Source organism: Ctenocephalides felis, unplaced genomic scaffold (genome assembly GCF_003426905.1).
Source record: "Ctenocephalides felis isolate EL2017-DRISC unplaced genomic scaffold, ASM342690v1 CF-g0.4_SCAFFOLD_03573, whole genome shotgun sequence".
Lineage (NCBI taxonomy): Eukaryota > Metazoa > Arthropoda > Insecta > Siphonaptera > Pulicidae > Ctenocephalides > Ctenocephalides felis.
This window is the reverse complement of record NW_020539727.1, coordinates 16080206-16096656: the sequence shown is the minus strand read 5'-3', so window position 1 is coordinate 16096656 and position 16451 is coordinate 16080206. Positions and strand designations below refer to the sequence as shown.

Sequence of the window (16451 nt, the reverse complement as noted above, 5' to 3'; positions counted from 1 at the left end):
TAAACTTAAATGTGAAAGATGGTAAAGTTTGCCTGAAGATGACTATGGCCCTTTGCTCGGAATGCAGTTTTCAGTTGCAACTGGAAAATCAGCAAAGAGATATATTTTCTTCAAATATAATCCACGGCGAAGGGGTATGAAATTTAATATAAATTATCATTTATTGCAAAATAAAGAATTGTATTTCCAGAGCACGAGTGGATTAGTGAACGTGAGAGAAAATATTATTCTTTTCAACGTTACTGATGAGCAACCTATGGCAAAGTATAAACTGAAATATAGTACAAATAAAATCAGAACGCCAAATGATGCTTTTTGGGCAATAAGTGATATTAAAAGTTGTAGTATAGGTAATTTTATTGCCTGCAATATACAACATTTTATTGACTAGTATATTTTAATTTATTATGGTTGTAGATGAATCCAAGATTTTACTTTTCAATGGCCTTAGTTTTATGCCTGAAACACAATGTCGACTATTGAATAAAACTATAATGGAATCTTTATTAAATTATAATTTGACAGAACATTTAAGAAAAAATGGACCGTTCGATTGTTCTGAATGGTTTAAATCAAAAGAAAATTGCGAGAGAGTTCGACTCACATCATTAAATGGAAAACAAACTAGTTGCATTCCTGGATACAATGGAGATGCTTGCAAAAGTATTAAAAATCACAAATAATAATTATTAAAATTCTTTAAATAATGAATTATATACTTTAATATCCTTCTATTGATTAGGACATGGTTTAATGTAAAAATTACTTATCATTTCTTTAATAATTTATTACAATACTACAACATTGCAATATTTGAAACTAACACGAAAACTTGATATAATGAAGTATTTTGATATTTCAGCTAAAACGAAAGTAGGGCAAAATATAATAGCTACAGAGCCAAATTATTCAAAAATGAAAATTCGACTCGGATCATTTGACCCTGTTCGAAGTTGGGCAGATTATATGACATTGCAATATCAGGTGTATGTTGAAAGTTCATCTGGAAGTCCTTGGATGGATATTGGACATCCAGTGCCAATCTCAAAATATAACGAAACCAATATAGATGTACCTCATAAAATAGCTAGAGATAGTTTGAGTGTCCATAAAAATAGGAATGGCATATGGTTTAGAGTTTTGTTGCTACTGGATGGAAAAAATGATTACAATGATGATGTAGAAGGATTAAAGGTGGCAGCAAAATGTGAGAGTGCAGCTGATGGTAGAGGTATTACGTGTTCAAAATTTGTCCAAATTTTAAAATATAACATATGAAAAACAATAAGATCAATTGTTAAGGAAAATGTCAATTTTGACAAACATATTCGCGTCTAATTTTTGCTCTGTTTTTATATTATCATCGTTAATGGAAATGAAACCCTTTTTCATTGTAATGACTATAAACTGAATTGCAGAAAATATATATATATATATATATATATATATATATATATATATAAATGGAGCTCTCGATCAAATGATCCGGTAAAACTCGAAAACGGCTAAACCGATTTGGCCAGTATTAGTCTTGAAAAATTCGTGCCAATTCACAGACGGTCGGAAAGGTGAGATATTATTTCAAAATCGCGTTTTCAAAACTTTACATTTTTAATTTGAAAATTTTTGTAGAAGCGTAATATAAATAAAACAATGGACGGTGGCTAATACGTGAAATGTCAAATGTTTTTGACAGATGATGTTCAATTATGTTTAATAGGATGTTTTACGTGAATATTATTTAATTATGATTAAATTGTAGTAAGTAGTTGTGTTCGTAGTTATATTTATACACAAAAACTTACAAAACGGATCGCAAGTGTTACTAGAAACTCAAAATATCAACTTTTTTGAAATGTTAATATGAAAATGCAGTTTTACTGAACGTAGTCAGATAAAAAGCAGGACAAAGAATAATTTGAAATTTTTGTATAAGCTCAATAGTATTATTTACAATTATACACAAAATCCAGTATTCAAAAAGAATCTGAAAAACTTTAAACGTAATCAATAAGTCGTAATCAATAAGACCAAAAAAGACTTGGATTGAATTATACCATGTTTTCTATAGAAAGTGTATAAAACTTCCAGTTTCATTATGACAAAATTTGGACAATCTAATGGAGTTTATTGTTTTTATAATACTTCATTGTATATAGCATTCAGACAACACATCCTTATACACTTAAAGTATTAATATTTTTGATTCTCCAGAAATTGTTTAGAATATACCTTTCTTAGCAAAACAACGTTTGCCGGATCAGCTAGTATATATACATATATATACATATATATATATATATATATATATATATATACTGATAATTTATTATTTTGTCGGATGCATGTTATATATATAATTTTTCGACATTAATATCTCGTTTTTTAGTCCTTGAGTGAAGATAAAACATATTTTACTATTTTTTACTTTTACTTATTAATTTTAATTTTTAGAAATTCGCACAGCTTGAAGAAAAAGAATCAATGTATTTTTACCAAGATGTTCACCTAAAAAGAATAACTATACATACATACATATACACACACACACACACATATATATATATATATATATATATATATATATATATATATATTAACTGGTATACATATAAAGAAAAATAAATATATGCAAATAAATATTACAGGAATTGTAACGGAACCGACAAAAAATGATGTAAGAATAGCAATGGTAAGTTAGTGATTAAATTAAAGTGCAAAATAGATCTTAAATATAATTTTTAAAATTGATTAATTTCTAAAACTCCAAACAGGATACTAATTTGTTAAGTTATTGTCCTCTGGATTTTTACAACATTAAATTAAAAGAAAAAGCAAGTGAAAATATTGCTAATCAATTCAACGATACCGCATATATAATTAAAGATTTACAACCAAATACAATATATACCATAGAACTAAGAAGAGAAACTAGGTACGTCCAAGTAAATTTCAAAACTCTAGAAGGAGGTAACTGTTTAACATTGACCACTGATTTGCCTATTATAATAAATTAAATTGCAAATCCAATTCTAAATATTTTTTTAGAACCTGGACCAGTTACAAACTTAACTGCATATTCATTTGATGGTGACAAAGTCTCTTTGAGATGGAGACCTCCTGAAATAACCAGAGGAGCAACAATTGAGAAATATTCAATCACGACTATTGGTGCAAACGATAGAAATATAAGAACAGCCAATGTATCTAAATCTGAGGCATCTTGTCCAATATGGGACGGATATTTATGTTCGACTATGGAAAATATTAATTCAAGAGTCGGCAGAATTGAGGTATTTTTGACATATTTATCAGAAATGAGGAAAATACACGAATCTGATTTAATTTTGAGCTTTTTTCTTACAGGTTCGTGCCATGTCAAATCTTTATGAAGGCGATCCAACTGTGATAAATGATATAATCCTCGAACAAAAAAGTATGTTCTTTTGATTAAATTTTTAATTTGTAAAAATATTTAAAACTTTTAATACGAAATACAATTTAAATAATTTAAATCTTAATAGGATCTACTCGCAAAATATCATAATTTGAAAATACAACAGTATTAGAACTTTTCAACTATATAATATTTTAATAAACAGTTCAGACATTCTATTCATAATATAAATAGAATGTCTGGAATTGTCCATTGAAATATGTTTTAGTTGCAAAGTTAAAATGCTGTTGTATTTTTAAATTATAATATTTTACGAGTAGATCCTATTAAAATAGAAATATTTAAAGCAAACTGTATGCAATACAGGGCTCTGTATATTTAAATTTTATATCTAGAGCCTTGTATTGCACACAATTTATTTTAAATATTTCTTCGGTATCTATTTCTTCTTAAGTATTTTTGAAATGAATATTTGTCAAATTACAACATTAAACTTATACTAAAATTTAAAAAATCTTTTAAATTTAATTGAAGATTAGTCAAATTCTTACTAAAAACGTATGCTAGATTGAAAAAAAAACTTATAAATTATCTACATATTTTATAATAATTAGACGAATGTGAGACTAAAGTTTTATATTTTATTTTACTGTTTGCAATTTTATATATATATATATATATATATATATATATATATATAAATTTCTAACAATTTTGATGTTGAAATATGGGTGTCAAAATCTCCAGGGCAATATATTAATTTTTTTTTTAAATTTAAAGATTCTTTAGTATTTTCATATGTTAAGATATATTATCAAATATATACATCCATAAACGTATGCCAGATTAAGAAAACTTTTACATTGCCTTCTTAATTAAAAATAATTAGACAGATGTGAGACAAATGCATTGCATTTTACTGTTTGCAATACATACAAATAAATTTTGTGACAGTTTTAATGCTGAAATACGTCCAAACCTTTGGAGCAATATATTAATTATTAATTTCTAAAATTTAAACATTGTTTAGTATTTTTATAAGTTTAGACATATTATCCTATGTCTTCTTCAGCAAAATATAAACTGGAATGTTCCTAAATAACTAACGACAATTTACAATAATACCATTTACTATTTATTGTTAATTTAAATTAAAAACAAAAAAAGATCGTTCAACAAAATTATAAAATCCCGAAAATTGTATTTGATGTATAGCCCTAAATATTCTATTATAAGATAAGTAGGTAATTTCAAAAGTCTTTTTCAAATGTAGAACACTTTTCTAGTCATAGTTTGAAAAAGTTTGAATTAAAAAATGGCATATGCCCAGTTATTTAAAATACTTCATTATTTTTGGATTTTTTTTATAAACGTTTCGGATACCAATTCGACATCTCTTCAGTAGACAAAACACAAATTATTTGACATAGAAACAAAAATTCACAAAAAACTAAACAAAAAGCATAAATAACAATAATTGTTAAAATGAATTATATTTTTAATATAAAAATTCAATTAAAAGTAATATCTAACCGACAACCATTTTGCAAGGATATGACTAAAATTTTCAATATATAGTTTTACATTGAATTGGAAAAAAATCGACTATTTATTTAATATTTTACCTATTTTTTTTAGAACCGAGTGCACCATTGAACTTGCATTTTGACCCAGATCATCATGACACAATAGTTTGGGAACATCCTTGGATTCCTGGTGGAAAAATTAACCAGTTCCAAATATCATGCACACTAGATTCATCTGAGCTACTCATTAGTCCTGGTAGTAATATACCAAATGAGAATTTTATAGTATCCAAAGATCAGAAACAATATACATTCAAGGTAACTTATCTCATCAATGCCTCATTGCCAACTTATTTAATTTTTTTTAAATATTTAGTTGAAAGAAATAGCTTTCGCCAGCACTTACAAAGTAAAAGTAAGAGCATTCAATACCAAGGAGGGAGATGAGGCTGAAGTTATATTAAAGACGCCACTGCCAATCCCAGACTTCAATGGACAATTGGAAACGAAACGACTGGATGCGAACAGAATAGAAATTAATATTCCTCCTGATACAAGTAGTTCAGCAAATTCAACCAAAAACAGGTATGATATTAGCAATAATAGAAAATGTTGTCTAGGAATGATATTTGTATTTCTTTTGCAGTGGTTACTATGTGGTCGTACGAGAACTCCAAAGTGAAAATGTTTCTGAAGACAAAAGAAATTGTCAGTACCAACACGAATCTAAATACAAAAAGATATTTGAAGAGGCTAGAGTTGATGTTAAATCTAATTTTGTTGCATGGATAGCAAAACGAATGAAGGTAATAAAAACTGTTTTTTACACAACTTATATTGGATTTTTGGTAAATACTTATTCCATTTACAGACAGAAAATACAACGATACATCAGAAAGTGGAGATTGGCACAGGATTGTCGAATGGCGATTTTATAGATTTCGTCTTGTCAGAAGCAACAAACTACACGATAGCTTTAGTATTTTACAACTTTGATGGTGAAAAATACACATACAAGACTTTGTTCAATGAGAAAATTACTGATTTGGAACCAAGTTCTTTAGCTTCCTTATGGTTCCTCCTGCTTTTGCTGATTCCAATTTTGGCAGCTGCCATATTCATTGCGTAAGTAAGAAAAATATTTATATTATAAATTCCACACTTAAAAGAATTTTCTTGATTGTTAGAAGTAGTGAATTTTCTTAAACAGTTAAAAATAGTAAATTGTTCAAATAGAGACAAGATAACTACTATACAATATTAATTACAATTAAAAACTATATTAACAAAAAATATGACTTAATATTAGTACGCTTTGCTTGAAAAAAAGTACAAAATTTTCAGAAAAATTCAAAGTACAATATAGAAAAAAATTATTTTCTCAAAAAAGTCTTTTTTTATTCAAAAAAATTAAAGTTCTCAAAAATCTCATTATTTTCAAAGTTTTCAAAAAATTGTAATTGTAAAGATTTTTTAAAAATCTTAATTATTGGTAGGGAAAGTTCCAGCAGTTTGCCTTAAGGCACGATGTCATGCGCCCCACTAGTTAAAAATATAATATACTATTTTTTTATATGAACAACTTTTACTATTCTCATAATAAAAAAAATAACACTAAAATCCTTCTACTAGTTGGCCACCATATATGCATTATTTATATAAATATTTTTATATGCATAATTATAGTTTCATCGCCTCTAAATTTGCAAGATCAGTGCAGCCGTTTTTGAAAAAAACATCGACAAAAAAGTCAAATTTCTTACTTTTTATAATTTCGGTATCAAACAATTCATAATAAATTGGCATTTGATTTAGAAAAAAAAGCCAAAAAAGAACTATCATAAATTAGTAAATCTGTGGGAAACAAAAATTTGTACTTCAAGAAATTAATAAAATATTTTCCCATAATATGTCAAGAAACTTAATAAATCATCTTTGTTTGTCTTAATGTCTGATCTAAAATAAGAGAGCAATTTTACCCAAGAATAGATTTATCTAATCAACTATTTTCAAATATAAATATTTTAAATATTGTTAAAACATGGTATTTTTAATATTGTTCCCACACTTTTGGAAACTTTGCACTTGTACACGTGAATCACATTTATTTGCAATCATTGTTATCTTATCAATTCTTAAAAACGTATTCATTTATAAAAATAATCAGAACCACAAAGAATCATTTTCCCAGCTGAATAGTACGCATAAAAATGTATTGAAATTACTAGTAAATTTATTATTACAGAAGTGTTAATTCCAATTTTGGTTTCAGGTTCAAGTACAAAAAGCCAGGGTTCTTGTTCAGAAAAACTGAACCCAAAAACAAACAAAATGATATGGCATTGACTCAACCAGAACAACAACAAATTCATAATACAAGACTGAAAAGAACAGAAGTAAATGGTCCTCCGAAAATTGATTTGAATGATGTTCAGAAGCCTCTAATTTCTATTAAGAACGAAACGCATACAAAAGATGTTCTTAGTCATCCAGTGATGGTTGAAGATTTTGAAAATTATGTTAAGGAGTCTTTGTCAGATGGCACTTTGGAAAAACAACACAATGTAAGAAAAATTACATAAATAGTAGTAAAAATAACCAAAGACCATGGAATTGGGATGATCCCAACATAGCTTTTACTTATCAGATGGGATAAAATTTTTTACAGATTTTTTTTTATTGCTTCTTAAATGATTTCAGCCACACATACAATAAAAATTCGCTTAGCCTTCAATTTCTAATGCTAGTCTTCAAAAATTTCTAATGCAAGTCTTCAACCATTTCTGATACAACTCTTCGAATTGCAATGCAACTCTTCAATTTCAAATGCAACTCTCCAATTTCCAATGCAAGTCTTCGAATTTCCAATGCAAGTCTTCGAATTTCCAATGCAAGTCTTCGAATTTCCAATGCAACTCTTCGAATTTCCAATGCAACTCTTCGAATTTCCAATGCAACTCTTCGAATTTCAAATGCAACTCTTCGAATTTCAAATGCAACTCTTCGAATTTCAAATGCAACTCTTCGAATTTCAAATGCAACTCTTCGAATTTCAAATGCAACTCTTCGAATTTCAAATGCAACTCTTCGAATTTCAAATGCAACTCTTCGAATTTCAAATGCAACTCTTCGAATTTCAAATGCAACTCTTCAATTTCAAATGCAACTCTTCGAATTTCAAATGCAACTCTTCAATTTCAAATGCAACTCTTCGACAATTTCTAATGCAAGTCTCCAATTTCAAATAACATTTTGATGTTCCAAGATATATTTGTATCAAAGTGTAAAGTAACTAGTTGTATGTGGCCTTGAGACAAGTTGCCTAAACTTTTTAAGAATATTTTAACCAAAATAGATTTTTGTAATTTAATTTATTTTCCAATACTTTTCCTCCATAATATTGGACCAACAGATATTGTATCAACTTTATTATTGCTAATTTTATTTTCATTCCTGTTAGCTTTTTGGGAAGAGCTTAATAGTTTTACCAATAATAAAAAAATACCTATATTTCTCAATAAATTTCTATTAATTGTAAGTATATATTTTTTTAATTTTATTTTTAGATATTCCCAAGAGATTTGCTGTATCCTGTTACAGTTGGAGCAAAAATTGAGAATAAAACCAAGAATCGTTACATAAATTTAATCGCATGTAAGCAATTATTTAATTAATAATATAGTTTCAGGATCATAATTTATATAAATAAATATAATTCCTTCATGTTTTTTTTTATTTAAGACGATAGCACCAGAGTAAAATTGCAACCACTTCCAAATGATCCAAATTCTGATTATATCAATGCCAACTACATTGACGTAAGTAATTATAATTGATCATGCAAAAACAACATAAATCATCATTATTTTAATTGTACTCCATGATTTTATTTTCTCCATAATTTTATTTATATACTTTTAACATTTTTACAAAAATCACACAGAAAAAATGTTTATTTGAGAAATGACTTAGTATTAAATTAACAGATTTTTTTTGATAATTTTTAAAACCATTTCGACATGCTATAAAGTCATTCATAATTATTTTATTCATTTCTCGTTGTTATTGATAATATAGTTGGCTCCAATTAATTTGGGAAGTAAAATCTGTTACAAAATCTCAAACTCTGATGGAAAAAGTAAATTTGTCGTGGAAATAATAGGTTTCTAATTGAAATCGTCAATTCTGGTAAACATCTAGTCTAACTAATATCAGTTGTCTTTCATTTTTCATCAAAGTTTTCCATTTTTAATCAATGTATCAAATTTTTAATCGACGTCTTCATTTTCTAGTTCATATTGTCAATTTCTGGAAGATATCGTTAATTTCTAGACGATGGCTTCAACTAAGTCGATGTCTTCAATTTCTAACCAATGTCTTCCATTTCTGATCAATGTCTTCAATTTTTTTAACTTGTGACCAATGTCTACAATTTCCTCAATTTCTAATCGATGTCATCAATATCTTCAATTTCTAGTTTATGTTGTCAATTTCTGGTCGATAATCATCAATTTTTAGACGATGTTTTCTACTAATAGTCAATGTCTTCAGTTTCTAATATGTCTTCAATTTATAAACCACGTCTTAAATTTCTAACCAATGCCTTCAATTTCTGATCAATGTCTTCAATTTCTAATGAATGTCTTCAATTTCTAGTTTAGGTTGTCAATTTCTGGCCAATAATCGTCAATTTTTAGACGATGACCAACTAAAAGTAGAAATCTTCAATTTCTAATCCATATATTCAATTTCTAGTTCATGTTGTCTATTTATAATCCATGTCTTAAGTTTCTAACCAATGTCTTCAGTTTCTGATTAATGTCTTTAATTTCTAATTAATGTCCTTAATTTCTAATCAATGTCTTGGAGTTATAGTTCAGATTGTCAATTCCTAGTCAATAATCGTCAGTTTTTAGACAATGTTTTCAATTAATAGTAAAAGTCTTCAGTTTCTAAACCATGTATTCAATTTCTAGTTCATGTTGTCAATTTATAATCCATGCCTTCAATTTCTAACCAATGGCTTCAATTTCTGATCAATGTCTTCAATTTCTAATCAAAATCTTCAATTTCTAAGCAATGCCCTCGATTTCTAGTCCAGATTGTCAATTTCTGGTTAATAATCGACAATTTTTAGACGAGATCTTCAACTAATAGTAGAAGTCTTCAGTTTCTAATCCGTGTATTCAATTTCTAGTTCCATGTCTTAAATTTCTAACCAATGCCTTCAATTTTCAATCAATGCCTTCAATTTCTGAACAATGTCTTAAATTTCTAACCAATGCCTTCAATTTCTGATCAATGTCTTCAATTGCTGATCAATGTCCTTAATTTCTAATCAATGTCTTGTAGTTCTAGTTCAGGTTGTGAATTTCTAGTCAATAATCGTCAATTTCTAGACGATGTCTTAAATTTTTAATCAATCTTTTGAATTTCTAATCAATATTAAAATTCTAGTTGATATTGTCAATTTTTGGCCGATTTCCTAAAATATCAAATTTCTGCTCAATATCATAAATCGTGTGATCTATATGGTCAGTTTCTAATACATATCACCAATTTCTGACGGATGTGGTAAATTTTGAATCCCTATGTCAAAATCTACCCATTATCATTTTCAAGTAGAAGTTGCCAGTTTCTGGTAAACCTCATCAATTTGTGTTGCCAACGTTAATTTAAACGTATTGATAGGGAAATGTGCTGATTAGTTTTTGGCAAAGGCAGGTCCAGCCGTTACGGAGATACGGAGCAAAGAGTGCAGAAAATACAAATCGAGTTTTTGAGAGAACGGTGTATCGGATTTGAATGATAAAACATTCAATTTGTAATGATTGGGAGAAGAGGTGATTAGTTTTTGGCAAAGATAGGTCCCGCCATTTCGAAGATACAGAGCTAAATGTGTAAAAAATGGCAGTTTTTGAGTGAATTAAAAGTCCGATTTGAATGATCTAAAAAACTTTCTGCTTGTAAAAAAATTATTACATCTGTTTTTATTTTTCATAAAATATTTTTGTAATTTTGGATTAAAAATTTTAAAAATTACCCAGGCTAAGCACAGTCTAAGCGCCACCCTGGTACAAATGTTTACCCAAGTGCGTTTAGACTGTTTATGTACAGGAGCACTTTTGCAATTTTGTACAGGAGCACTTTTGCAACTATTGAAAAATGTGAAAATACCGCCAAGCTAAGCACAGTATAAGTAAAAATGTCGCACAGAATTATTTGCAAATGCGTTTAGGCTGTGACTATACTTAGCCCTTTTTCAATTTTGTGCAAATTAGGCAACTATTTTTTGTTTTGAAATTGAATTCGAAATGAAATGACGATTGTCCGGACGAATATTCTGGAGTTAAATTGATTTATGATTTACATTTGATTTGCTCAGATATAACAAAATAGCAAAAATAATGAAAGTTACAGTATTTGTAATAATATAATTGAAAACGTTTAAAATTTCTCGAATATTTCATTACGGTACGGGAAGTTCCAGCAATTTGCCTTAAGGCACAATGCCATACAGCACTAGTTTAAATCTATTTCCATTTGTCTAGGGGTTTGAACATCCAAAAGAATACATTGCAACTCAAGGACCTAAAGAGAGTACAGTTTACGATTTTTGGAGAATGGTTTTGCAGGAAAAAGTATCAGTGATTTGTATGTTGACACAGACCAAGGAAGATGGCAAGGTAAAAAGAATAAGCTAAGATAACTTTTACTAATATTTTTTATTTATCTCAAGATTCATAATTTAATTTTTCAATTTCAGGATAAATGTTTCCAATATTGGCCAATAACAAAAGGATCTTCCTTGAAATATAATGATATTGTCGTGATAAATTTACACAGTATGGTTTATGCAGATTATGTTTATAGCACATTGCACGTCCAATCCCAGAATTCTAAGCATACGGTAAAAAAACAATTATAAATCCTTGGAATCAATTTAAAAAAAAATATTTTAAATCAGGTGGAACATATGCATTTCGTCAGTTGGTCAGATCACGGTGTAACACAGTATGCCGAATCTTTGGTTCCATTTTTAAGGAAGTTTCAGAATTTCGAATCAGAGAATAATCCAAAAATAGTGCATTGCAGGTATTTAGAAGTAAAAATATAAAATTTGTATTTACACCCAAATTTTGTGTATCTACATATGTATAAAAATAAGTCGGGGTTTCCTTCCTGACGATATAACTCCAGAACGCATGAACCTATTTGGACAATTTTGCATTCGTTGGAAAGGTCTCGGGCTCCGCAAGATTTATAGCTAAGAAAATTAGTGTTGCCGTAATGCAAATTGCTGGAACTTCACGCACCGTAATTAAAAATTCGAGTAATGACATTAGTGAGAATTATCAGAATTATGCTTGGTTGAGTCAACGAGCAATTCTTGCCGCAAAGAATAATGATGCACACGCAATGAATTTTACCATTTAATCAAAAATTTCTGGCGATTTGGTGACATACCAATGATTCCGACTGGTCTTCCGTTTGACTTCAAACGATTGCAATTCGCCTTGCGTTCGCAATGACAATTAACAAGTCGCAAGGCCAATCGCTTAGTGTTTGCGGGATAAATTTCAAATAGATTATTTATTAAATCATTGTTTTTCACATGGGCAGTTATACGTTGCCTGTTCACGAGTTGGAAAACCATCCGCTTTGTTCGTATTAACGTCAGACCAAAAAACAAAAAATGTGGTTTACCAAAGAGCACTTCAAAGAAACGGATAATTTGCGGAATCAATTTCATTTACTTAAAGAAGTTCAACTAAAAAACACTTCATTTTTGTGATCGAAATAAATTTATTACTATTGTGTAATAAAATGAAATTTTTCCTTTTCAAATATAAAACAAACAAAAAATTCCTCATAACCATCTGGTGGCGAAACGGATTTCGTCGGGTTTGCTAGTAAAAATATAAAATTTGTATTTACCCCCAACTCAGTTTCTGATGACCAAAAATTTTTTTTATCACTTTTCAGTGCTGGTGTCGGCAGAACTGGTACAATAATACTTGCAGACATTTGCATAAAAATGGCACAAAAAACCCAAAAAATTGATGTACTATATCACCAAAAACGGATACGAAAGCAGCGAGCAAACCTTGTAGACAACAATGTGAGCCACCAACCAATTTTTAATCACTTCACAATCATTATATCTAAAATGCACTATTTTTCTTCAGGACCAATATAAATTGGTGCACATGATAATTTTGGAAAGTCTTTTTGGAGCATCCACCAGCATTTCTTGTATGGAATTGAGGAAACATGTTACAAGATTGAAGCATTCCAAAAAAGCTGGCGAGGAATTACGAAAATTGGCAGTCAACTCTTGGAAGGATGATTATACAAAAGGTTCTCAAGATGCTCCAGCTCAACCAGACATTGAGAGAAAGGAAAACAGGAACAGGATTGTACCAGGTGGGAAAATAAAATCAAGATTCAGAATTACAATGATGATGTTTTATGTTGTTTTTGTAGGATGCAGAGGACGTGTGTTCATATCACGTTTTCCACTTTCGAATGCTGATTCGGATTATATAAATGCAGTCGTGGTTGATGGTTTTCGAATGAAGGCCCAATTTATTGCAACACAATTTCCTTTGGAGCACACCATAGGCGATTTCTGGAGAATGGTGTCTGATAAAGGGATCACATTAATTGTGGTACTAAATGAAATTGATACTAACGACAACGTAAGTATATAACATCTAGCTTTGAGATCAACTGAACATCAGTAAAAAAGATTTAACATTAATTTTGCTCTGTTTGTAGACTGTCAATAATTTCATACCAAATGAAGAAGAGTCAATATTCACTTTACCACGAATTTCTGTAGCTTTCGAAGAGATGCAAATTAATGACAACTGCAAAATCACTGATGTGAAACTCCAAGACGCTGCCAAGGTTACAAATACTTCTTTGACATCACATTTTTGACATCAGTCGAATTAATTTTAAAATTTTTTTATTAACAGCCCCGAAAAGTATTGGAGGTTAAGGTTGTGCAGGTGAAAAACTGGAAATCTGATCAAGTGGTGCCCAATAAAAATAATACTAGAGATCTTGAACTTCTCAGATGGCTTTGGGAAATTATACAAAAAGATGTTTATGCAAGTGAAAATAATCCAGTTCTACTAACTTGCTAGTAAGTTGGGTAATAGATAATAGATGCGATTTGCATCTAGTAGGTTTACTGGATTTGGGAAACAAATTTAGAGTTTGGAAAACAATCAAATTTTGTAAAAGTCTAATTAGGTTTTTTGTAATTGTTCATCAATTTTTTTCCTATTTTAGCGACGGAGCAACTGCATGTGGTCTTTTTGCTGCAATGGCATTCGTCATAGAAAAAATGAAGTTGGAACAGGAATGTGATGTTCCTTTAGCAATTAGAACTATTCGAAAACATCGAAAGGAATTTATAAATCACGAGGTGAGTTTGATTCGGAGGTGGGTTTATTTTGGATAAAATTGAATGCTCATCCAACTTTGTATTTTCAGGAACAATATACCTACTTATTCGAAGCTGCTTTAGATTATTTAGAAACATTTGATATTTATAACAATTTCGATTGAAATTCAATGCATTTATTTAATCTATTTATATTATAATAATAAAACTATGTAAAGTATACCTTACTTGTATTAATTACGAATGTATAATATAGACTGATATACATATATATTGACTTATATTATTCTAATTTGTAAAATATATTTGGAAGCCTGGTGCTTCCTTAAATGTATAAGACATTCTATAAGATAAACATGGAAGTGTACCAACATTTTTCAAAAATGAGTCTTTGTTCATTATTTAATTTCAAGAAAAATACTAAAATCATATATTTTTGTTAATTATTACTATTATGTTTATTAGTTGAATACAATAGTTTAATTATTGTATGTTAGCCGAAACGTATTGATTTAAAATAAATTTGTAAAAAAAAGGATTCATACAATTTTTATTCATGTAACACCCAATCGTTAAACGAAACTAATATATATATATATATATATATATATATATATATATATATATATGATAGTTTTGTCGACGTTGATACATATTTGTAATATTTTTGCAGAGGGCAATATGTGCTCCTTCTACTTAATTTTATTATTTTACACTAATTTAGTGTTCAATCAATTTTACATCATAATTATTTTTTTCTGTTGTTTTTCCTGGTTTGGTATGCATAATTTCCTCCTTTTATATATTTATATTTATTATCAACTGTGTATTTATGTTATATGTTTTTTTAGATTACTGAATGATGACACACATCAAGTGTCGAAACGTTTAATAAAATAAATAATTTTGTTATTTAATCTTTTTTTAATTCGACGGTTGGACTGCAAAAATATTACAAATATATATATATATATATATATATATATATATATACTAGCTGACCCGCAAACGTTTTAGGATGTTGCTATAATGATATATATTAGGATGTATCTGTGTAAGTATGTGGTGTATAAGTGCTAAAGAAAATGAGGTGATATAAACACAATAAAACCTCAAATTTTACTTTTTCCAATATAATTGGCCATATTTTGCTAATACAATAAAACTGGCAGGTTTACCCACTTCGTATGTTCAATATATTTATTGCAAATTCCAATTAATCAGATATTGATTGCGTTTCGATTTATCTTAAAAAATCAAATAACATATAAATATGCAATTTAAACATCAAAATTTCCTAAATCATTCTCAACATTTTCTAATTTCTACGATACTGAAACATGCCACTCTATTCAATAAAACATTTATAGAAATTTAGACAAGGGCCAAGATCAAGTACAAATATCAATTTGAATCAATTTACAGTAAGGGAAGATAATTTTGAAAGAATTTTATTAACATGCTAGATAGCCCGGTGAACTCATTTTTAATAAAATTTTAAAATTTAATTCCATTGAAGTCAACTTAAATATTCCTCTATATTCAAATATTGTTGTTAAAAAATTTCTAACTTTACTTGTTTTTGAGATATTGGCAGTGGATCTTTTTACCCACGAACTTTTAAGCTCCGCTCTCCCCTAATGTTTTTTTTTCGACTATATGTTCATTTTTCGCCAGAAGCGAAATTATAAAATATTTTTCAACCGAAAAACAATAAGTTTGTCATTCGAAAGTGACAAATGAGTACAAGTCTTTGAGGTCCACGACGTGAAAAGCGCGGCTCGCGCTTGAAAATATTTAATATCTTTCGATGTAACAAAGCCTCCAACAAATTGTAAAAAGAATTTTGTTGCAGAGAAAAAAAGAAAATATATGTTTTTTTTTGGATTGATTCAATTCGGGTAAAGGCCGAGTAAAACCATTGTAAATATTTAAGGGTTGTTATTGTTAAGAAAATTGCAAAAACAAAAACAAAAATTTTAATCATTACAAAGTTCACTTCAATATGAGTGTAATAAAAAAAAATAATACTGATCGGATCAGCACATCCGGAGATAATTAATTTACCGCAGATGATGTTCATAGAAATTGAGCAAAAAATCCATATTTC

At 28.6% G+C, this 16451-nt stretch overlaps 1 protein-coding gene across 1 annotated transcript; it reads left to right on the top strand.

The window, feature by feature from the left end:
- Positions 1-2: 2 nt before the first annotated feature.
- On the top strand, positions 3-14505 carry LOC113389637 (receptor-type tyrosine-protein phosphatase kappa-like). Its single transcript, XM_026626655.1, has 24 exons — positions 3-350; positions 418-663; positions 863-1231; positions 2649-2692; positions 2775-2970; positions 3049-3293; positions 3367-3436; positions 5036-5241; positions 5300-5508; positions 5570-5729; positions 5795-6048; positions 7196-7487; positions 8490-8577; positions 8665-8741; positions 11475-11609; positions 11690-11833; positions 11891-12018; positions 12910-13045; positions 13113-13350; positions 13411-13625; positions 13705-13836; positions 13908-14077; positions 14227-14362; positions 14431-14505. Exons 1-24 carry the CDS (start codon positions 62-64, stop codon positions 14503-14505), a joined length of 4254 nt encoding a protein of 1417 aa, XP_026482440.1. The 5' UTR covers positions 3-61.
- Positions 14506-16451: the final 1946 nt, after the last annotated feature.